Source organism: Carica papaya, chromosome 4 (genome assembly GCF_054855325.1).
Source record: "Carica papaya isolate Zhongbai chromosome 4, ASM5485532v1, whole genome shotgun sequence".
In the NCBI taxonomy this organism is placed as follows: Eukaryota; Viridiplantae; Streptophyta; class Magnoliopsida; order Brassicales; family Caricaceae; genus Carica; species Carica papaya.
Genome location: NC_142312.1, coordinates 4,789,605 through 4,812,750, shown reverse-complemented (window position 1 = coordinate 4,812,750; position 23,146 = coordinate 4,789,605). Strand labels below are relative to the sequence as shown.

Sequence of the window (23,146 nt, the reverse complement as noted above, 5' to 3'; positions counted from 1 at the left end):
ATAATAATCAGAAACATTGCGTAGTTGTTTGGTTATCAAACTATACTATTTCAAGTGATTATTACATCAATCTTATCAAATTATCATTAAATAGTAGAGAATTTTGGGAGTTCTGATGCTTCTGATATCCAGTCAAAAACCCCTTTTGTTTTATAAATGGGGAATTTAAGTTTCAAGTCATTTCAGCATTGTTTTGCTTGCAAGTTGTGAGTATCTCTAGTTCTCAATATTATTCCCCATCTGCACTTTTCCACTTGAATTTCATGGAAGGGAACGGCGTCGGTAAGAATGAGTCAAAATGTAGGTTAAAGGCATCATTTCTCACATCACTGGTAAATTTTGAGGACAACGACAATGCCGCAAAAGTCGATATCTTGCACTATTTTGATAGTTTATGGAAGCAGGTATCACTTTTGACAGAAATAAAGTGCTAAAAGTAATGTTTTTCATGGAAGAAGAAAATGTTGATGGTATATAATCTTGGATTTAATATCTTGTAAGTTTACATATTTGAAATTTAATTTTTAGGTTAATTCATGATATTGTTGGTTTACACTGGTTAAAGAACGAAATGTTCTTTTTCAAGGCCTCAAAAGCATAAAAAAAAAATTGAAAGATACTAAAAAGCTTCCGTTGCCGGGAATCGAACCCGGGTCTCCTGGGTGAAAGCCAGATATCCTAACCGCTGGACGACAACGGAATTGATGTTAGCTTGAGTCGAATCAACTTATTATTAATTATGTTGAGTACTTTGAAATAAGAAAATAATCCCACATAAGAAAATAAATTTTATATTATTGTGTTAGAGTGTATACAAAGAAAATAAATTTCAAAAATGAGTTTTTTTTTTTTTAAAAAAAAACAAAAAACAAAAAGGGTATGTGTGTATATATATATATGTATGTTAATTGATAAATATAGTAAGGCACATTTATGATTTAGAGCCATGGGTTCGTATCCACAAGCAAAGGACAACCAATAAATAAAGAATTATAATTTGAGACCGCACACAAAGTCTCGTCTTGCCCTCTCAATTTTTCTTTTTCATACTTCTCCATTATTTTTTTCAATTAGTTATTTTAAAGAAAACAAAAGAGACAGAGTTGACGGTTGTCATTATGCATGTAAGAGCATCTTCTTCTTGTTCATTTTCATCTATAAAGCCCGAGAATCCTTATCCAACATTTTTTTAATAACACACAAAATAAAATTTAAATCCCACGTGGGGAAATTTCTCGACACGTGTCAGCTACCCACAGGAGAGTACAAAACAAAAATATAGCAATCCAAAAAAGTAAAAATCGAGCGGTTCTGGAACAAACGATTTTGGTGTACCCGGCTCGAAGAATCTCACCCATGTGATGATTTTTTCGTGCCACGTGTTGGCATCCGGTTGGTGGTGACAGCTGGTCTGTTGTTTCTGCGGGTAGATCCTTTATTTTAACACCGCACAACACACGATCATCCATCGGAACAAGCAATCTGATTCTGTGGTAAGGAGTTAAAAAAAAATTAAATTAATAATAATAATAATAAAGTTGCTTTTTCTCGTCATCAGGAATCTTTCACATGCCAATACATTAACGCATTCTTCCTTAAATATATAAATTATTATTTATTTCCTATTTATATATTAAATAATTTGTAAATAGTTATATATATTTTTTATATACATATTATGGTTGCAAAAGAAAGATTTATATCGTAAATATCTTTAAAAGTGATCGGAGAAATACACGTCATCAAAATAAGTTTTGTTCTAATAGTGCATAATAAAATAATTTTAATTAATTATTTATTTTACTCTAATTCTCTAGTAATTAATTGTGTGTGTATATATATATATACGCTGTATATAGATACTTAATATCTTTCACTTGATTTAGTACTGATAAATGAATAATTAGTTATTAATTAAATTTTAATAGATTCATCGTATTACGGTATAAAGTTAAAAATATTAATTATAAATATGTTTTAAAGTCATATGATTAGTTATGATCTTTTAAATTATATAAAATTTTACTTAAACAATTATTTTTGTTATCTTTAATAAATATCTATATATTTATTATATATACTATTAGTTTTTTTAAAATTAATAATATTCATTTTTAATGTTTTTAAAATATTTAAAAAAAAAAAATCACCAAGCAATGTACCTTTTATATTCACAAAAAAGTATTATACTTTTGTTAATTAAAAAATAAGTAATCAAAACCTTTATATAAAAAGTATATACATTTTTTATTATTATATTCCACTATTTAGTTATATGATTTATTATTTTTATAATTTAAAAATATATTCTTGATAAAATAGGAAATTTTATTTATTTATTTTGCTTTAGGATTTAAGAGGATTTTAAATAATTCGATGTCAATTTAAAGAGAATTTTTTGAAAAAATTTAATTTAATTTTTTAAAAAAATTGAATAAAGTTGAAAATTAATAAAAAAAATAGTTTAAAATTTTAAATAAACTTTATAAAAAATAATTTATTTATTCTACAGGTAGTGTAGATATAATTTCTTTTTAAAACTGATTTTACCCAAATAAACCGTTTATTTACTTTCTAAATAAACGAAAAAAAAATTATTTAATTAAATTCCAAAAATAAAATTTTGGTAATTACAATTCGCCGCGTGATGTACGGAATCCAAAGATTCCAATACGTTTAATACGGACAACTCACCGAGTTTCCGCATAGAAAATGACTGAGTTAGCCTCGCGAGCCACCGAGTTAGCCCGGTTCTCATATATATCGTCTTGTTTGTTATGCGACGACCCGAATGCAAAGCACCGAATCTCCGCGTCCGTGAATCTCCCAATGTGTCCCCTCCTCTATAAATATACAACGCCTTCTTTTCTTATCGTTCTTATCTGGGCAATGTCACGGACAAAGAAGATAGGTAGATAGACGTCGATAGATATATATAGATTACAGACACATATATACACACACAGAGAGAGACAGAGAGAGAGAGAGAGAAAGGGATAATCTTTTCGAGAGAGAGTGAAGGACCAAAATATGGACCTGAGCTTGGATTTGAGTTTGGTTTATGTCCCTAAAACCATGTCTGAATTTACGAGAGACATATCGAAGACGAAGAATATTTCTGCTAAAGTCTCAAAAATCGATGATTTCGTTAAGAGATTGGAGGATGAGAGAAGAAAAATCGATGCTTTTAGGCGCGAACTCCCTCTATGCATGCTCCTTTTAACCGATGGTATTTTCCGGCTTCTTTTCTTTTTTTTTTTTTCTTTTCTTTTCCATTTACTTTTATGATTTTGGAGGTGGGTTTTTATTCTTTTATTTGCTTTTTTACTTTTTTTGTTTCTGGGTTTAATTTTTATGGGTTTGTTGCAGTGATTGCGAGGTTAGAAGAGGAGAAAGTGCAGTATGCGGAGTTAAATGATCGATCTGCGGTTGAAGAAATCCTGCCATTGAAGAGAATTTCGGAAGAAGATGGAGCGGCAAATAGAGAAAGAGATGGGTGCGATAAGAAGAACTGGATGAGCTCTGTTCAGCTCTGGAGCAACAATGTCAACCCGGATCCGGAGCAACACTCAATCTCACGACTGAAATCGGTACTCCTGAAACTAGCTTCAACTCTTTTTTTTCCAAGTCAAGAGTGAAAATTTTTGCGGAATAGAAATTCTGATTCTTTTTTTTTTTTTCTTCATAACAGACAAGTGAAGAAGATGGGTCCTTTGCGGAGGAGCACCCAGTTCAACCCAGCAACCACAGTAGCAGAGGAGGCGCAATTGGGCCATTTAAGGGAAAATCTGGATTTCAAGAGAAAGGGGTTCCTTCTCTTTCTCTCATGACTCCTATCTCTGAATTGAGTTCTTGCACTACAGTTTCTGCGAGTATTATGAGTTGCAGAGTTGGTTTTGGTTCATCTTTGTGCGCCGACCAAAATCCAGTTGAGTTGCAAAGCAAACCGCAACACCAACAACAACAAAATTCCAGGAAGCAGAGGCGGTGCTGGTCACCGGAGCTTCATCGGCGGTTTGTGGAGGCGCTTCAAAAGCTGGGAGGATCAAAAGGTTAGTCCTATCTCCTCTGAGCAAATTACTTCGGGACCAGTTAATATTGTTTTCCTAGGATGATTCCAAGGGTTTTGGTTTGTTCTTGTGAGGCTTTTACTGTGATAATTTGCTAAGAGAATATAGTGTTTGTAGAGTTTTTAGCTTTTACCATGTGTCTTTATTCCAAAGTGTCAAGGAATTTTAATTTATAGACTTGTGATGTGTGCTATTTTTCTAAAATTGAATACTATATTTGTCTTTTGGTGATGAAAATTTGATGGGTTTGATTATTTATTCTTCTAGTGGCCACTCCTAAGCAAATTAGAGAACTGATGCAAGTAGATGGGCTCACCAATGATGAAGTGAAGAGCCATTTGCAGGTAAAGTTCCTGTTACACAACTTATTCTTCTTTCATTTGCTTTATTTAGGCTTCTGCTTTTTGATTTACTTGAATTCTTTGCTTTTACGCAGAAATACAGGCTTCATATCCGAAAAGTTCCAGCTTCTTCGTCTGCTGCAGCGACCAGCCATTGGTCAGCCGGAAACCATTCTGGAGACAGCTCAAAACCAAGCATTTCACCATCTGGTTCTCCACAAGGTCCTCTCCTTTCACATGGAGCTGATAGTAATGGAGCTGATAGTATGGAGACCGAAGAGGATGAGAAATCAGATGGCCGTAGTTGGAGAGGGAGGATTCACAGGCCAGAAGAGATCCATGTATATAACTGATCTCCATGATTTTTTCTGATACAAACATAGTCATGGGGGATTCCAATTGTAGGCATACAAACACAAATACTTGATAAAAAAGAGGGATTTTATATCAGGAGATTCGTATCAAGGCCAGTACTTAGAGATTATGAGATTTTGCAGGTGTCATGGACAAATAGTTCTCTGTTAGTGACTTGAGTTTCTTTGCTATGGTTAGATAGTTGATTTTGTGACAAAGTAGGAGGTTGTCCTAAAATTGTTTTGTTCTAACACCTGAATATAAGGTTTCATTTTTTGGTTTTTGTTTGTGAAACAAAACTGCGGATTACACCAGATTCATATGTTGTCTGCGTCTGTAATTCGATTGAGGTTTTTGGCTTTTCAGCATCAATGAATGATAGATATTTACAGCTTCAAACGATTGCTCGCTCGATCATGATCAACCTTTTCTTTCCTGAACTTGATAGTTTGTATTGGCTATATTGTCGAATTCCTCGCTGCTCCAGGTAAAATATCTTCATGTTATGCATTCTCTGCTGACTGGTGATGGGTAAAACCTGAATTGCAAAATTTCTATTATCTTTGATTTACCATTCCTTAGGAGGAGATATGTATATATATAGTACCATGTCTTGGGGATATTAGGATGCATTTTCCTGTTGGTGCAGTGGACTGAACCAATTCTTTCTGGTTTTCTCGAGAAGAGGACTGAACCAATTCTTTCTGGGTTTCATGGAATTTCCCTCCTACATGATTTGATGTAGGACCAACTACTCTTAGATTTTTATTCTGGTGTATTTTCCTGCTATTCATTAATATTCAAACCGATATATTTCTAAACACTGTCATGTATGGGCATTTAGCCACACATTAAAACTGGCCATATCCCTTCACTTGCATTCCAGCTCCAAACTTCTGCAACCATTGACCTTGCTTTCTGCAACACAAAAAAAAAGCAGCTTCTATCTTCCCTCCCGCAACCTCGTTGGTTTATAATCACGATCCCTTGAATAGATCATGAGCTTTGCATCAAGCATAGTATCTGTAGTAGTACTTTTGGCAAATATTTTCCAAGTTTTTGCAGGACTAGTAAGTTTCAGTATTTTCCTCAAAGATACATGAAATGATTGATTTGAGAACTGTAACCCAGGAGACCACTTTCACAGATTCTCCCAAGTTCAATTATTTATTAAGCTTATATTTTAATCAAAAAAAAAAACAACAAAAAGTTATAGTGATCGGTGAATTAATTAATAAATTAATCAAAAGATCTAATAATGCAGATGGATTGTATTGTTTAGATTATCTGGTTGACAGATCAATCAGGTGGGTGGTGTTTAATACTCAATTAAGCAAACCAGAAATGGAGGACAAAAGAATCGCTTTCTCATACAATAAAACAACAAAGTTATGAGAAGATACGGTGAGCCCACGTTCAGATTTTTTGGCTTCTGAGCCATTGAATGTTTCAAAATTATGCCCACTTCATTCCAATCTCTTTTTCTTTCTTTCTTTTTTCACAGAAACTGAGTTTGTCAATCACTTCATGTTCCTGTTTCATCCATGTTCATTATCTTGAGTTTTACCATATTAAATATATCTTGTATACTTTGAATATGTGTATTAAAAATGTCAAATGCGGAAGCGTAATAAAAATTTTGATTAATATCCCTTACACTAAAACCAAAAACGTGTTCAAATTATAAAAGAACAAACTAACTAAAAGAGAAACTCGAAAATAAAAACTATAAATATAACTACGGAGTTTTCAGACGTCCCTTTCGCCGTCTTCTTGCGGAACAGACTCGGGAACAATGTCTTTCTGATATGAAATGATTAAATAAGGAATGAGTTACACCAGCCCAGTAAAGACATCACACTATCTCACCGTCACGGAGGTAAATGTGGGTAGAAAATACAAAAGACCAATGGAGCATAATTTACAACAAATTCTTTTATCAATAATAAAATCCTTTACTATCCACTTACCTCGGCGAAATTTATAAAACAATATACGAAAGCAATAACATTATCATCATCATGAAATCATATGAGCTGTATAACATAATACTTATCACGCCTTTTGCAATTCAATCATTACACAACATATTTTTCCTCATTTACCAGCCTACTAGTATCCATGGGGATCCATAAGGATCCCGCTACCCGTGAACCCTTAACACTTGTAATCAGATTCTAGGGTCGTCCCCATACCCCGTCCGGTATGGGCGCCAAAACTATAAACCTCAATACCCCGTCCGGTATGAGGGTGAAACGAGCCGTCCCCATACCCCGTCCGGTATGAGAGACCACAATCTCGATAGGGTTCCCTACGGACCCGGTCCGTTCACCATCTCCCAGAATATCTAGTCAGGTTGACCACATTATATAATTAGCAATTTACATAACCTTTCATTCCCCTTTTCCTCAGTCAGCATCATCAATTCACACACAAACAAGCAAACTAATAATTTATGCCAAACAAGACAACATACAACATCGGGTTCTCAGTCATTCAACCCATAATCAATAAAACAGTAATATATGCACACGAAACTATGAAATGAAAACATCAGACCTTATATTGCACTTAAAACTGTAAAATAGGTCAAACAACAGCTAACCGACAAACACACCAGACTCGGACTCCATTAGCGACCTTAAATAATTTCACACATCTATTAATTCATGAAATACCGTTTTATTATTTATTGAACTTTAATACCGTGATAGGAAATAGGGTGAGGGGTCCTTACTTGTTTCGGGGTCCGAATACGGCTCTACAGTGCGCCTATAGGCTGTCCCTAATTTTTCCTAAATTTTTTTCCGGGGAACTGAAACGCACTACTGGTATCTGCACGTGTCCCAAAAAATCCCAAATTAGACCCAGGGCCCCTTTCAGCCAATATCGCAATTTCGGCACAGCGGCTCCGCTGTGCTCCGGCGACGGCGGCTCCGCCGTACTCCGGCGACGGCGGCTCCGCCGTGCTCCGGCGACGGCGGCTCCGCAAGCGGCGGCGATTCGCCTCGGGTTGACCGTTTTCGGCCGAATTCGACCACATTTGCATCGGTCCTTGCGATAAAACAACCCTAGGGCCCTCGAGGGGCAAAAAAAATACGAAAAACTGAAGTTTACCGGCGGCGGTACTCTCGGGTGCGGCGGCTCTTCGGCGAGATTCGTGTTTTGGTGATTTGGCTTCGATCAACCTGTAGAGAAAATAATGGTGATCACGGTGATATAAAAATTGTATCAAACGGAGGCCGGAAAGGGCCTCATCGGAGGCAAAAATCGAGGAGGGGCGCGGCGGCGCCGCTGGGTTTCGGCCGTGTTTTCCGGCCGTTTGGCCGGAATTTTGGCTCCGATTTGGCCACAGGGGAACTCAGCATTGAAAAACGAGCCGGGGGTATGAAATTTGCCTCGATCGGCGGTCAGAAAACTCTCCGGTGCGACGGCAGGTGGCGGCGGCCGGCTCCTCCGGCGTCTGGTTCATCTTCTCCGGCAAGGGCAGGCGGCTAGGGTTTTTGTGGTCAGGTGTGGGGGTTTTATTTATACCCTTTTGCCTTCTAATCACAGCCGTCCATCTTGATTAAATCTGAGCCGTCCGTGCGCTGACGGAGCACAATTTTTCTAAATTGCGTTTTGACCACCGGTTTCCGATTTTCTTTTCAAAAATACCCCCAGAATCCTAATTTTCACTCATTTTTTCTAAAATCAATTTCAATTAAATCCAAATAATATTTTTACCCAATTTTATCATTATTATTATTATTATTAAAAATTAAATTAAATAAATCAATTAAAATAATAAAATTATAAAATAAACTAAATAAAATTAATAATAATAAAAATTATAAAAATTAGTGAGCGTTACAATCATTTTAATTTCACAAAGATAACGCAGCAAATTCAAATAAGAATTATTGTCCGTCATAAATTTTCTTGATTTTATTTTCTTATCTAACGGAGAAATATTATTAATTTATTAAATTTTTATTTTGCAAATGACATGAAAATGACGTATTAAATATTAACAGTAATACTATTAAAAAATTAAAAAAAATTTGAAAACAAAAAATTACTTTTCGTGAATAAAACTAACAATAAGATATATATTTTCATTAAAAGTTTATAACTTTTGCGAATTTAATAAACCATTTCCCTATTTCACAACTTTCTCTTTTTAAGTAAAAACTTCAAAAATTTTAGACTCTGTATTATTCTGAGTATCATTTATAAGTCAGTGAGATATATTTTTTAGAATAAAAAACTGAATTTTTTGTATATTTAAAATGAATACAGCTATATATACACTTATTATTGAAAAATAGGAAACTAATTTAAAATAAATCAAATTAAATCTATAGATTAGTAAGATTTCCTAATTTATATTCAATTTTTAGAAAGATTGAGATATTTTTCAATAAGTAGATAAAAAATAAATCAAAAAGTAAAATTAGTATTATAAGGTTCATATTTAATTTGTTTAAAAAAATTTGAAGAAATAAATTAATGGGAAAACTATATTCTAAGAGTTATATTTATTAAAAATTTGTATTATTTTAATAAAATTAATATTTATGAACTATATAAATAAATTAATATAATTTATAAACTGTATTAGGTCATAAATTGTTGAAGAGCTGGTGAGGCTTTCTGTTTTTTTAGGGTGGAAGCTTCTGAGTTTTTTAGCTTCAAGTTTCTGCATTCTAGAGGGAATCAACATCTCCCTAGAACTCCTTTACAAAGTTGAAATATATTTCTGCTTCTCCTTTATTTTCCATTCCTTTTATCTTTTGCGCCTGTTAGGAACAGCTCTCTTAGTAGGGTTTAAGCCACACCAAAAACCCTTGTTCTTTCCTCCCAAAAGAATAAAATCCCATTACTTTTCCAAGGTACAATCTTTCTTAATAAACTCACTCGTCATCTGTAATTGGCATAACTTATCGGTTTTTGCGTGGAATTATGAGAGAACTCGTGACTATTCAAGTTGGAGAATTCGCAAACTTTGTTGGCTCTCATTTCTGGAATTTTCAGGTTAATGCTCATTTCAATCTGTAAAGTCCTTTGAATTTAACTTAACCTTTCCATATCATGCTTATGCAGTTCTTTTTAAAAGCTTGAGTTTATTAAAATGATTATCTTATGCTGCTGCAGTTAAGGGAATTTAGTGATATTAATGCATTTTTTGGAACTGGTTTATTAAATCTTAGTAAACAACGAAAAACAATTCAAAATCCTTGCAATTTTGTTTGTCCATTACAAATATTTCATGGGGTGATGGAAAGCGGAAGATTCCTCTACTACTCAATCAAAGAAATATAATTAATACATGATATTTTGATTGAATGAGAAGTTGAGAAAAGAAATAGAATTACAGAAAGTGGGTAAGTTTGCTTCTCTCATTTAACACATGCCCCTTCTACTTTTGTGTTCGGTACCACCAACTCAATTATAATTTTATTGAGGGAACGTGTTATGTTCTTGAAGGATGAGTTGCTTGGGTTGGCTGATGATCCACAAAGCGATCCAATCTTCAAGAATCAGCATCTCAATATGGATGTGCTATACCGAACTGGCGAGACACTGAAGGTGAGAATTTTTTACCCTAATTTTTTCTTATTCAATCAGTTGTTCCCTAGATTACTGTTCTTATAGTTTTGTGTAAGTGAAAGCCTGTTGAATTTTGTTGAAAATGTTTGAATATATTTGTCACTGAGTGGAGTCACTATGCATAGTTTGACGTAAAGAACATACTTCCAATTCCTTTGAAGCTACTACCACCACCGAATTTGGCTTAATTGCTTTCAGTCAGCAACAATATTAGAACTATTCTGCTTCAGCACTTAAGTATAAAGAACCCTCTAATCACCATGACTGAACATGGGGGAGCCATCTCCAATTTGATAATAATGTTTTCAGCCCATATCTGTGCTTACTTTCCTTAGTTTGGATCCGATGAACTTAAAAGAATGACTGAAGAGCGACTTACTTCTGGCTCCTAGGAGAAATTTTTCATGTTATCATGGTGCTCTTGGGTTCTCTCCTAAATCTACTTGCTCCTTCCTGGAGCATTTCGAAGCCATTTACACAAAGAGTCAATTCGAACCATCTTCCCATCTAATTCTGGTTGTTTATTTATGCTCTCAAGGTAGTTAACTACTAATCTCTAACTTTAACTTTCTATTAATTTGTTGAATTGATGCTTAATGGCTAATGCATGCAGGGCACTCTTACATACACTCCTCGCTTGGTTTCAGTAGGACTCCAAGGTACTTGGCTTTAATGCAGTGCTAATAAATACTTTTTGCAGTTTCATCTGCTCTAGGCAATAACTTACATGTTCTCATCCTCTTGTTCCATTCACTTTAAGACTCATTTGTGACATTATAGATGGATTGGAGTGGGAATATTTTTCAGGATTTTAATTTATAAATATTTTATTAGGAAATTTGATTTATGTATTAATTCAGCACTTGAACCTTCTTTTGTATTTTACTTTTCTGTGTCTGGGGCTTAACTTTTTTTTTTTTTTTTTTTTCATTTAAGAACTGTCTAGGTTTGCTTCTATATTGGGGTGGTAGATTCATAGTCAAACTCAAGCATTTTTGGTTTTAATGGGGTGTTTGTATTTATCTCTTTATTTCACTTTGTGGTATTGTAAACAGAAATAATATTTCCTTTTCTGTTGATGGAACTTGGACCACTTTCACTTGTTCTTTATGGTGCCCATGTTGTGGGGATGAACTCAATCAACAAACAGAACTTCTTTAGTCTATAACCATGTTTAATCGCGTGTTTTTTTTTTCCTTATATTAAACAGAGCTTATGTCATTGCAGGATCCCTTGGATCTATGGGTTCATGTGGCACATTGTATAATGAGGACTTATCAGCACCATCAGATGTTACATGGTGAGAATTGGTTATTCTAATGTTAATATGAGCTTCTCCAACCTCTGGTATAATATTTAGAGTAGCATGATGAGATCTATCTCAAAGCAATTGGTGAAGCAGAATTTGATAAGTTTTAGACATTAAAAGGGTGATATTAGTAACACTCCCTAAGGCTTATTCGTTAAGTATACGAAAATAATTCTAAATTCTACATTTGTAATTTCTGCATGTCTCTTATTTTGTTAAACTTGCATTGAATTGAATTCTTGTAAACTAATGTGCAGGTCTGGTACTATTTCCACTCATACATCTGAGCCTCAGAAGAAGAATTTGTTCTTGCAGAGTTTGGAAGATGAAGAACAGGGGAAAAATGGTAGCACTGAGAAGAGCAATTCTGGAAGAGAAATTCAGGATAAGGATATTGTTGAATGTTTAGATAATGGTGTCAAATGTTGGACAGATTACTCAAAAGTGCACTATCATCCTCAGAGTTTATACGAATTGAGTGGATTGTGGGTGGACAGTCAGGAGTTTGACAGTTATGGTATTGGAAGAGATGTTTTTTCTAAAGGTTCAAGGGGGGAAGAAATATGCGAGAGACTTCGTTTTTTTGTGGAAGAGTGCGATCATATTCAGGTAAATTTTAAATGTCTGGACTTGTGATGATTTTCAGGGTACTAACGGGCAATGTACGTCTTCGTATCGTTTTTGTTTGTTTCTAACTCTTTACTCCGGTGAAGTTAAAGATTAATGATTGCTTACTGTGTCTCGCCTGAATTTTAGGAAGTTGGTGCAACTTTATTTTCACATAGCATATGATTTATTTACTACAAGGTTGTGCTTATTCGACTGAAAAATAAATTATATTATAAAGCAAGAGCCTTTGAGCTCATTTGTCTTCCTCCCTATGAGTCAAACATTTCGCTACTCCCCCCATAAGCAAGGGCTAGCCCCTCAACCGAAAAAAGAATATTAGTTATATTCTTATGAAAAATAAACTATATTACACTTCCCTCTTTGCTCTGTGCCTGTGTCTTGATGAAGAAATGATTGAAGATTGTACAGGTAATATGGAAGATTTATGGAGAAACTTCAGTATTATATTTTTTAATTTAGTTTAGATAATTTTCTGATCTTCAAGAAGGAAGATACAGGAGTCTGCTTCTTGTGCTTGGGGGGAGGGCCTACGGTTTTGAAATGCTTACCTGGTGAGAGACTTAAAACTGCATTCTAATTTCCCCAGAGAATGCTGTGAACATAACATGCTTCTGAAGGACTAAATCAGCATCTTAACCGTCCATTTTTACTCATTACCAATAGCCTGGTTTGCTTTACAGTGGAAGTAAATATATTAGGGCTGAGAATATGCATCATTTTCCATCAATTTTAAAATCTTGAGCAAGTTTCGGTATAATCCTGCTGGCAGCTCAGATAATGTGGAGAGGATTTGTTTGGTAGGTTTGAATCTCTTTGCATGATGATCCAGTAGAGAACATGTGTTTTAATTACAGAGTAACTATCTAAGGCTTGTCATCCAAGGGTTTCTGTTATTAATGTTTAGACTTCTTTAACTTCGAAAACTGTGTGGTAATTCATTATATTTGGACAGGGCTCCCCCTTAATGTGTACCCTTTCAAATGCTGAGAATCGAGATCCTCAATATTGAATATATTATCCTTTGTTATCTCTTTTAATTTTTTTTGCTGTGCTGATTTTAACAGGGTTTTCAATTCATTGTTGATGACTCAGGAGGATTTTCACCTGTAGCTGCAGATTTTCTGGAGAATATTGTAGATGACTACACAAGCACTCCAGTTTTGCTGTATTCCGTAAGGAGTCCTAGTTCTCATATGACTTTTAGGAGCCGGAAGCAGATGGTGCCTAGGGATCTTCATGATGCTGTTTCATTTACTAGACTATCATCATCTTGCAAATTAATTGTGCCCATTGGTCTACCTTTCTTGAGTAGAAGTAAGCAGTGTTGCCTTTTGGTATAATAATGGTTTTATGGCCTTCTTTGTTATCTGATGCCCTGTAATGTTTCACATATTCTCAAATTGAGTTAATAACCATCTCTAGATAGCAGAGTATATGATGTAAATCTATTACGAGTTTTGTGTTGTTGATGAAAGCTGCATTTTGTTAACAATGGTTCTTTGTTCTAAAACAGTTTGATTTTGACATGTTTATTTATGACAACTAGCTGGCTTGGTTTTATATTTGCAGTTCCTCATAAACCTATAACTTTAATATGGTCTTCTTCTTTTCTTATTTGTGTTAAAGATTCATATTGATTAATCTTTTATTTTTTTGTTCCTTTGGTTTGCAAGGTAAAGCATCATCATTCTTTTGCATCAAGGATGAGAAACCTTACTACTCGAGTGCAGTTTATGCTGCTGCTCTGCACTCAAATAGCATTCCTTTCCGAATGGAACCACTTGGACCTGCTGCCGATTTTGGTGATGTTTCAGGTGCTGTTGATGTAAATGGTGTCACACAACTGTTGGGAGAGCAAGCTAGGCAGAACAAAGTGACTATTCTGGACATTGCAATGCCGGCACCTGCTTTGACTGGTAACAAGATTTGACTGCAGTTATGTGAATGCATTTTAAATCCAAGCCATATCAGTTACAACTGTGAATTTAATGAATCACTTGGGATTCTGATATCCAGGGAAACAAGGAGCACACTTCCTTCTTGGGAACTTGCATCCATTGACACCAGAAGTGGCTGAGGATGTGGAGGACTCACAGGCACTGGAATTGATGACCATTCATGGAGCCCTTGCATCAGGTAAAATTAATTTGTGTATCCTAGTTTTCCATATTCTTCTCTAGCATGTACTGATCAGCAGATAAATGCATTATACTGTGTTGGCAGACTTGGCTTCAGAATTTAGTAATATATTTTAAAAGAGAAAGCCCTCGGGCTTCTTCTCTTTGTCTGAAGTTGGGCTGCGTTATTAGAAAAGTTTATTTAGTTGAATCACCAGACTCTTGGGGAACAATACTTCTTGCCTACTGAGCTTTACAGAAAAAATCTTCAAAAGAATTAAAAGAGAAAAATAGTAGGCCAAAGATGAGAGCATGTGTTGCTATTATCTACAAATTCTCTCCATGTATACCGGTTTGCCTTGTAGTTTTTTAGCAATTTGAGTGACAAAGATGGTATTTATTTTCTGCAGGCGGTGATCAAGCTTTAGTGTCTGAAGTAAGGAACGCAATTCATGCTTCATATGAACATGCAATAATAAGGCCAATGATTTGCCAATTATCTGTTGCTCGTTGTCCCCTTCCAATACCCTTGCCATTTCCTTCAATTTTTGGGAATCTTGTGGGGCAACATGGTGAACTGTTGGACAGCCCAATTGTAGGTTCTTGTCCAAGGAGCTCACTTGACGTCAATTCGATCCCCATTGCAGCTAGACTGCGTTCTAGTAGTGCTATCTTGCCATTTTTGCAGAATAGGTTAGGGAATCTTTGTCGATTTGGTATAGAAAGAGGAGCCCCTGGGGCTGAGTTGCTTAGGAGTTGGGGATTTGGAAACGACGATGTAGAGGACATGAGAGAGGCAGTGTCTAAAATGGTTGCAGCATTGGATCCTTACTCTCAAGTGTCCTCAGATTCAGATTAGGTAAGTGCAGATGCTAAGTTGTGCCTCTCTCTTCTCTTGCCCTTTACTGGAACTTGATCCCCATATTTGATCTGAGAACTTGCAGCAAGTTGTTGATTCCTAATGTTTGAATGGAATTATTAGTGTTGGTAGGATTATGGAAGTACGATGCAGGTGGACATTTAGGAACATGACTGAAAGATGACGAGTATGGCAGATGGGGCGGTGGAGAGACATTTGGTAAGCAGATGCCTCTTTTCTAGAAGATAATTTTCGATCTTGGTGTTTGTTGTACTCTCTATGTTTTTGTTTTGAATTCTTGTAAATGGAAAAAGTGAAGGTTTCCAAGTTTGAGATGAATTCCAAAGAAAGAGATTGCACCTCAGTTTGATGCCATATTATCCTGAAATACCTTCTTCCTCGTCGACTCCTGAATCTTAAGGGGGGGTATTCCATGACTAAATATTTAGTCAGTTCAAAAAGTGATTTTCTTTTTAATGCCAGTCTTAAGTTTTCAAGCCAGAAAGAATAAAAATACAGCATTGGTGATATGATGAATTTTTGTATTTTCGATGTGGTTGGAGTTTCAGAAACCAGTGCAAGGTATGTAGATTCTTAGAATGAGGTGAAAGATTTTATTATAAGAATATATAATTGGAATGTATATAAAATGATAGATAGTGGTTTATAATTGGACTATTTATTATTACAAATTAATTACACTAATTAATGACAAAAATTCTTCCTCTGTTATCAACTATTAATGCAAACGTCTTCCTCTTCAATGCTCCACGATAATATGATGGCCGTGATGGATATCCCTGTGGTGCCTTCTCATGGTGGTGGACAGCTGGTCATACTCGAACCGCAGCATCAACAACAACAACATCAATCCCACCTCCATAACATGATATATACATACACACTGGGGAGTTGATGAGCTAATAAACAAGTCCTGTATAACCTGCTATCTATCATCTTCGTAGTCAGAGATAAATGTACGCAGACTTGTTCAAGTAGACAATGAGACTTCGAGATTCAGAACAAAAAGCTAATACAAAAACCATCCAATGTTGGTGTTATAAAGCACCGCAACGAAAATGAGAAAGAGACGATGCTAACTCGTAAATTTGCTTCTAATGAAAGAATTTCCCCCGGCAAATACTGATTAGCATGCATGTGAACTGTGTTTAACGTTTTATTTGGTGGAAAATAAAATTATAAGAATATATATATATATATATATATATAATGTATATGTATATGTATATACACACACACGCATATAGATGATAGGAAAAATAGAAAAAGAAGTGTACTGGGAAAACGATGCAGATCCTGCACTAAAAAAAAAAAAAAAAGGTTTCTATTTTTTTGTCAACCAATACATTCTTCACCAAAACCCAAAAAACTAATATCAGATGTAAATCTCTCTAAAACCTACCCACATTAACTACTCTCAGTCTCTCGATGTATGCGCCAAATACTAGCTGCACAAAACAGAAGGAGAAACAAGAAACAGCATCAAAACATTTGGTCGGGATGACGATGTTGTTGTTGTTGATGCTGTGGCTCTCTTATCACCAGCTGGCCGCCCGTATGTGAATGCACCGGAGGGTTACCCATTATGGGCACAATATTATAATGGATCGAGCTGCCCATGCCAAGAGGTTGTTGCATGGGAAGGATAGCCTGTGGGGCGATGACAGTATCCAACAATCTCCTGGCGTTTAACAGTTCAGCCTCCACCAGCTGAAGCCTGTTCAGTAGCTTCGAGACGAGACCAGCACAGCCGTGGACAGGATCTCGGAGACGAGCCTCGGCCTCGTACACGATAGACTTTACAGCGGCTTCACGCTGTGATGCGTCCAGCCGGTTGAGAATTTTGGTTACCCTGCTCGTTCCAAAAACTTTATTGATACAATCGAACTTCTGACGCTGATCTGCTGGAAAATAAGGCGCAAGTACGCACTCCTCTTCGCATTTTCGTTTATGAAACCTGCAGGCAGCGCACGCCGACATTTTCTTCTCTTTCCAATCTAGACAAATTAAAAATCACAAGTAGTAATTTTATATATCGTTCCGATTGAAAATTCAGGGAAGCTTCCTTTGCAACCTAAAAGATTATTTCTCATAATTAAAAGCATCACATCATTGCAGTTAAGAGAAATTTATCTTTAAAAAAAGAAAAAAGATTCGCATAAACAAAGAAAAAGGAGAAGAGACCTCCAAACATGCACATGTTCTCAGTTTAACTGTAGAACAAGAAATAGTGATCTGGTAACTAATGGGAGTAAATTACGAGAAATGTAAACACATAAAAACGCCCGCAAGCGTCTTCAACAACAACTTCTCTTAGCCAACCCTATGCTCGATTCTCATCTTGAAATGCAAGAAACTCTTTAATTTTGTTTCAAAAGATAAAAGAAACCAAATCTTTATATGATATCCCCATTACCTTGGATTTTGTTTCAGAAAGAAACAATTGATCGGGATCACTCTCTCGGTTTCTTGAAAGTCAATGAAAGAACACCTGCAAGACTCAGTTTAAGAGACGGCAATCACGGTCGCTCTCTCTCGGTTTCTTGAAAGTCAATAAAAGAACACCTGCAAGACTCAGTTTAAGAGACGAGACGGCAACTCTTTCCGCAATGACTGAACCGACAGCTTGAAGACGATAAAGCGAACAGAAAGAATGGAAGAAAAAAAAAAAAAAAAAAAGCCGCACCTCAGAGAGATTTGCGAGAGAGATGAGTTGAAAAAGGAGCGAAGGAGGCATTTCCATGGTGACAACGTCTGTTTTATAGGTGGTTTAGCACGTGCCGTCGGATCAAATGTTTTCCAACACGCGATCAATCTTCTCTACTAAAAATCTACCTCCTCATACCGAAGTTTCCAGTTCCATGCATATTATATTAGATTTATCACGTCAACGTCCTCTTCTCCGCTATTTAGCCTCTCGAATGATCAATCATATATTATACATTATAATATACAATGTGACTAATAGTTCTGAAAGTGAAGATGGGATACTTGATGATCACCCAAACTGCCATTTGCATGCAAATCACCCATATTTTTTGTCTCTTTTATATATACATTTACATATATATATATATATTATTAATGTTTTCGGTTAATATATATATATATATATATATTTTGTGGGTCTTGATTTCTCCTGGGGGCAGGTGTATGGATTTGACATGGAATGCCCCAAAAGAAACTTTGCAATTTAATAACTACATACATACTGATGAATATTCTGATTCAATCTGTCTCCTGTTTTTATATTGCTGATATTTTTTTATTATTAAAATAATAGTTTAATTTTTACTTAAATTAACATTTGTCTCAATTTTTAGTTAAATTAATCATTTTATTTAATTAATATTAATTTAAAATATCACGTGTTAAACTTATTAAGATATAAAAATTTTATATTTATCTAAATGTGAGTTGAATATTACATTAAATATTACTTGATATTTAAAAAATATAAAATTAAATAAATAATTATTATTATTTAACAAAAAAAAAAAACTCATCAACCCGTTAATAAATTCTGTTCTCCTTCACAAACATGCCAAAAACCAGGATATCATTCTCCTCTCTCTATTTAGTTTTGCTGCCCCTTTATTTGGACGGTAGTATTTCGTGATAAATTAATTTATAGTATGATGTTTGAATGATGAAATTCTATTTGTTTTCTAATATCACTGTAGCGTACATTGATTGTACACTACAAAATTCAGAGACGAGGTTTTTATTGCAGGGTCTTTGGCAGGAAGAATGCAAAGCTACGGAGGAGAGAGATTTGATGGGGATGATGAATTTTGTGAGTAAAAGAAGAAAAATCCAAAAACATGAGCTAACGTAATCGTTCAAGGAGGGTGCAAAATTTGGAAAAGTACGAAAAGAAAAAGCGACGAGCATGACGGAGAGACCAAATTTATGCTCTTGAAGGATGAGTTCCTTGGGTTGGCTGATGATCCAAAAACCCATCCAGTCTTCAAGAAATCACCATCTCAAAATGGATGTGCTATACCCAACTGGTGAGACGCAAACGGTGAGAATTTTTTACCCTAATTTTCTCTTATTCAATCAATTGTGACAGTGTAGATGGATTGGGATGGGAATGTATTTCAGGATTTTAATTTATGAGTAATTTATTAGGAAATTTGATTTCTGTATTAAGTCAGCACTTGAACCTTCTTTGGTCCTTTACTTTTCTGTGTCTGGGGCTTGACTTTTTTTTTTTCTTAAGGAACTTTCTGGGTTGACTTCTATACTGGAGTTATAGACTTCAAATAGTCAAACTCAAGCATGTTTGATGTTGATGGGGTGTTTGCATTTCTCTTTATTTCACTTTTCCGTATTGTGGTTGTGGAAACAGAAATAATGTTTCCTTCTCTGTTGATGGAACTTGGACAAATTTCACTTGTTTTTATTGTTGCTGTTGAAATGTAATTCAAAGCTTATATGAGTCTTTTTCTTATCTGTTAGTTTCCTAGATTTAAGTAAGTTTATTTTACAGTTGGAAATAAGTAGCAGAGTAGTGGGATTAGTTGTGGGATTTGATGACGGCTTTTTTTATCTCTGTTTGTTTTATGTAAGCCTATATATAGAGGCTCTTTTTGCTTGTTTTACACAAACTGGAATTAGAAGAAAAGGTTTACAGGTTCTGCTACGTTTGCTTTTCCTGCTCTGGTTTTTTTTTGCTTTTATCTTTTTCCATCAAATCTGGTATTAGAGCCAGGCTCTGGTCCTTTGGGCAATTGAATAAAAGGTTTTGGGGAGTGTAGGGAAACACGAGAGAAAGTGCAGAGAATGGCAGCAAACGTTTTTTCATCATCCTCACAGCTGCTCGTACTGATTTTCATAGGTGAAAAGTATGGGTTTTGGAGTATTAAGATGAAGACTCTTTTCAAGTCTCAGGGTCTTTGGGATTTGGTTGAATATGGTTTCGTGGATTTAGAAGACCCAGATGAAGAGGCAGAAGAGAGATTGAAAGAAACCAAAAAGAAGGATGCCAAAGCTTTATTCCTAATTCAGCAAGCTGTCCATGAAACAATTTTCTCAAGAATTGCAACAACAGCAACATCTTTGGAGGCCTGGCAAATTTTGAAGAAGGAGTTCCAAGGCTCCTCGAAGGTAATCATGGTAAAGTTGCAAACATACCGTCGTGAATTTGAAACTCTGTCTATGAAAAATGATGAATCTGTTTAAGTTTATTTGTCTAGAGTTTCTTCTCTGATTAATCAAACGAAGTCGTATGGTGAAGTGATTTCTGAAGAAACGATTGTTGCAAAAGTATTAAGGAGTCTTACTCCTAAATTTGAACATATTGTTGCTGCTATTGAGGAAGCCCATGATTTATCAAATTATTCATTTGATGAGTTAATGAGTTCCTTACAAGCTCATGAAGACAGATTGCTCAGGTTATATGAAAAGAATGAAGAAAAAGCCTTTTAGGCGCAGGGGGAGATGCATGAAAATGCTGCTGGATCTGGCAGTGGCAATGGCAGTAGCAGAGGTGGCTTTCATGAAAGAGGCCGAGGAAAAGGTGCAGGCAGAAGTGCATCTAATGAAGAGAGGCAAAGAAAGATCTTTAAATGTTACTACTGTAACAAACCAGGTCATAGAGAGGCTTATTGTTTGAAAAAACAAAAAGATGAGAACAAACAACCAAGTTTTGCAGAGGAACCTGATGAAGAAAGTAAGTTATTCATGCCTCTTTTTTGTGAAAGAGAGTAGTTTAACAACGTCTGGTTTTTGGACAGTGGTTGTTCTAACCATATGTGTGGAATAAAATCATTATTTAAGGAACTTGATGAGTCCGATAAAACAGATGTGACGCTAGGAGACAGCAAGAAGATTCGAGTTGAAGGCAAAGGTACCATAAGCATTAAAACTAGTTAAGGGAATGCTAAGATTTTACAAGATGTGATGCTTGTTCCTGATTTATCTTATAATCTGTTTAGCATTGGGCAATTAATGATTAGTGGATACTCAATTCTATTTGATGATGATTGTTGCACTATTAGAGATAAGAAATCTGGGCAAATCACTGCTAAAGTTCCGATGGCTAAAAATAAAATGTTTCCATTAGAAGTTTCAATGATTGAGAATTGTGCTATGGTTGCTAGTGGTGATAGTGAGACTCGATTGTGGCATTTACGTTATGAGCATTTAAATATTAATGGGTTAAAATTATTGAGTCAAAAGGAAATGGTTTTTGGTTTGCCAAAACTTGAGAATTTTGGTTTTTGTGAAGGTTGTGTCTATGGAAAACAGAGCAAAAAGTCTTTTCCTGTAGGAAAGGCCTGGAGAGCCTCTAATTGCCTTGAGTTAGTGAATGCAGACTTGTGTGGGCCTATGAATACAAAATCTCTTGGTGATAGTCTATATTTTCTGCTGTTTACAGATGATTATAGCCGTATGAGTTGGGTTTATTTTTTAGAAAGTAGGTCTGAAGCTTTTGACATATTTAAGAAGTTTAAAGTACTTGTAGAAAGAAACAAAAGTCTTTTAATAAAGATATTGCGAACAGATAGAGGAGGTGAATTTGTTTCAACTGATTTTAATACTTATTGTGAGGAAAATAGAATTCGCAGAAAGTTTGCAGCGCCATATACACCACAACAAAACGGTATAGCTGAAAGAAAGAACAGAACAGTAGTGGAGATGGCTAGAAGTATGATGCAAGCAAAAGGTCTTCCTATTTATTTTTTAGCAGAAACTGTTGCAACTGCGGTGTATATTCTCAAGTTGTCTCCTACAAAAGCTGTTCGTAATCAAACACCTGTTGAGGCTTGGACAGGTAGAAAACCAACGATAAGCCACTTAAAAAGTTTTTGGTTGTATAGCTTATGCTTTGGTTAAAATCCATTCTAGAAAATTTGATGAAAAATCTGAAAAATATATTTTTGTTGGTTACTGCTCACAATCCAAAGCATTTAAGCTCTATAACCCCACTAGTGGCAAGATCACCATTAGCAGAGATGTAGTTTTTAATGAAGATGCAAAATGGATTTGGAATGAAGAAAACAAAGAGCAGCACGTTGAAGTGTTAGAAGATAATGTTGCATCATCGCTGAATTCAACACCAACAATTTCCAGCTCCAGCACTCCTGTAAGTACCAATTCATTTGTTCCTACAAGCAATGAATCGTCATCTTCAAGTTCATCAAGTGAAACTCCTCCAAAGAAATATAGATCCTTGTAAGAAATTTATAATTCTTGTATTTTTGCTCTGCTTATCTCAAATCCTATTCACTTTGAAGAAGCTGCAAAAAACAAGGAATGGTATAAAGCTATGGAAAATGAGTTGTTAGCTATTAAGAAAAATCAAACCTGGGATTTGTTTGACTTACCGAAAGGAAAGAATGCTATTGGACTCAAATGGATGTTTAGAACCAAGTATCATGCAGATGGGAGCATCCAAAAACACAAGGCGAGGTTGGTTGTAAAAGGCTATTCTCAACAACAAGGTATCGACTTTTATGAAACTTTCTCTCCTGTTGCACGCTTTGAAATGGTGAGAATTTTTCTAGCCTTAGCTGCTCAATTAAATTGGCCGGTATACCAATTTGGTGTTAAATCTGCTTTTTTAAATGGTGACTTGGAAGAATAAATATACGTCTCACAGCCTGAAGATTTTGTAGCAAATGGCAATGAAGATAAAGTTTACAAGTTAAAAAAGATGCTTTATGGCTTAAAGCAAGCATCACGGGCATGGTATTTCAAAATTGATTCTTATTTTCAGGAGAATGGATTTGAAAGAAGTGAAAATGAGCCTACGCTTTATTTGAATAAAAATGGTAAAGATGAATTTCTGGTAGTATGTCTCTATGTTGATGATATGATTTATATGGGTTCTAGTGAGTTTATAA

At 35.3% G+C, this 23,146-nt stretch overlaps 3 protein-coding genes and 1 non-coding gene across 5 annotated transcripts; 2 read left to right on the top strand and 2 right to left on the bottom strand.

Moving 5' to 3' along the window:
* Positions 1–628: 628 nt before the first annotated feature.
* On the bottom strand, positions 629–700 carry TRNAE-UUC (transfer RNA glutamic acid (anticodon UUC)). Its single transcript has one exon. It is a non-coding gene; the product is annotated as a tRNA-Glu (tRNA).
* A 2,190-nt stretch (positions 701–2,890) lies between these two features.
* On the top strand, positions 2,891–4,983 carry LOC110822400 (transcription factor HHO5). The gene is made up of 5 exons (XM_022052512.2): positions 2,891–3,229; positions 3,370–3,590; positions 3,692–4,052; positions 4,338–4,414; positions 4,507–4,983. Exons 1-5 carry the CDS (start codon positions 3,031–3,033, stop codon positions 4,762–4,764), a joined length of 1,116 nt encoding a protein of 371 aa, XP_021908204.2. The 5' UTR covers positions 2,891–3,030; the 3' UTR covers positions 4,765–4,983.
* A 4,395-nt stretch (positions 4,984–9,378) lies between these two features.
* On the top strand, positions 9,379–15,647 carry LOC110822365 (plasma membrane, autoregulation-binding site, misato segment II, myosin-like, tubulin/FtsZ protein). Its single transcript, XM_022052468.2, has 9 exons — positions 9,379–9,781; positions 10,235–10,336; positions 10,971–11,016; positions 11,585–11,657; positions 11,924–12,275; positions 13,361–13,610; positions 13,970–14,212; positions 14,313–14,432; positions 14,824–15,647. Exons 1-9 carry the CDS (start codon positions 9,710–9,712, stop codon positions 15,270–15,272), a joined length of 1,707 nt encoding a protein of 568 aa, XP_021908160.2. The 5' UTR covers positions 9,379–9,709; the 3' UTR covers positions 15,273–15,647.
* Positions 15,648–16,597: 950 nt separating this feature from the next.
* On the bottom strand, positions 16,598–18,230 carry LOC110822545 (LOB domain-containing protein 36-like). Of its 2 annotated transcripts, XM_088219062.1 has the most exons (3): positions 17,980–18,230; positions 17,710–17,858; positions 16,598–17,290 (listed from the first exon to the last, which is right to left on the bottom strand). In XM_088219062.1, exon 3 carries the CDS (start codon positions 17,271–17,273, stop codon positions 16,776–16,778), a length of 498 nt encoding a protein of 165 aa, XP_088075188.1. In that variant the 5' UTR covers positions 17,274–17,290; positions 17,710–17,858; positions 17,980–18,230; the 3' UTR covers positions 16,598–16,775. The 2 variants fall into 2 exon arrangements, with proteins under 2 accessions (XP_088075188.1, XP_021908382.2); XM_022052690.2 differs by lacking the exon at positions 17,980–18,230 and having other exon boundaries at positions 17,710–17,966.
* Between the last annotated feature and the right edge of the window lie 4,916 nt (positions 18,231–23,146).

What these genes read in the sequence shown, in the direction of transcription:
- LOC110822400 (XM_022052512.2), top strand. Translation starts at nt 3,031, where the DNA reads ATGGACCTGAGCTTGGATTTGAGTTTGGTTTATGTCCCTAAAACCATG. An exon ending in CATGCTCCTTTTAACCGATG is followed by an intron (nt 3,230 to 3,369) that starts GTATTTTCCGGC and finishes GGTTTGTTGCAG; the next exon opens with TGATTGCGAGGTTAGAAGAG. An exon ending in AAAGCTGGGAGGATCAAAAG is followed by an intron (nt 4,053 to 4,337) that starts GTTAGTCCTATC and finishes TTATTCTTCTAG; the next exon opens with TGGCCACTCCTAAGCAAATT.
- LOC110822365 (XM_022052468.2), top strand. Translation starts at nt 9,710, where the DNA reads ATGAGAGAACTCGTGACTATTCAAGTTGGAGAATTCGCAAACTTTGTT. An exon ending in GGTTTCAGTAGGACTCCAAG is followed by an intron (nt 11,017 to 11,584) that starts GTACTTGGCTTT and finishes ATGTCATTGCAG; the next exon opens with GATCCCTTGGATCTATGGGT. An exon ending in GCCGGCACCTGCTTTGACTG is followed by an intron (nt 14,213 to 14,312) that starts GTAACAAGATTT and finishes TCTGATATCCAG; the next exon opens with GGAAACAAGGAGCACACTTC.
- LOC110822545 (XM_088219062.1), bottom strand. Translation starts at nt 17,273, where the DNA reads ATGTCGGCGTGCGCTGCCTGCAGGTTTCATAAACGAAAATGCGAAGAG.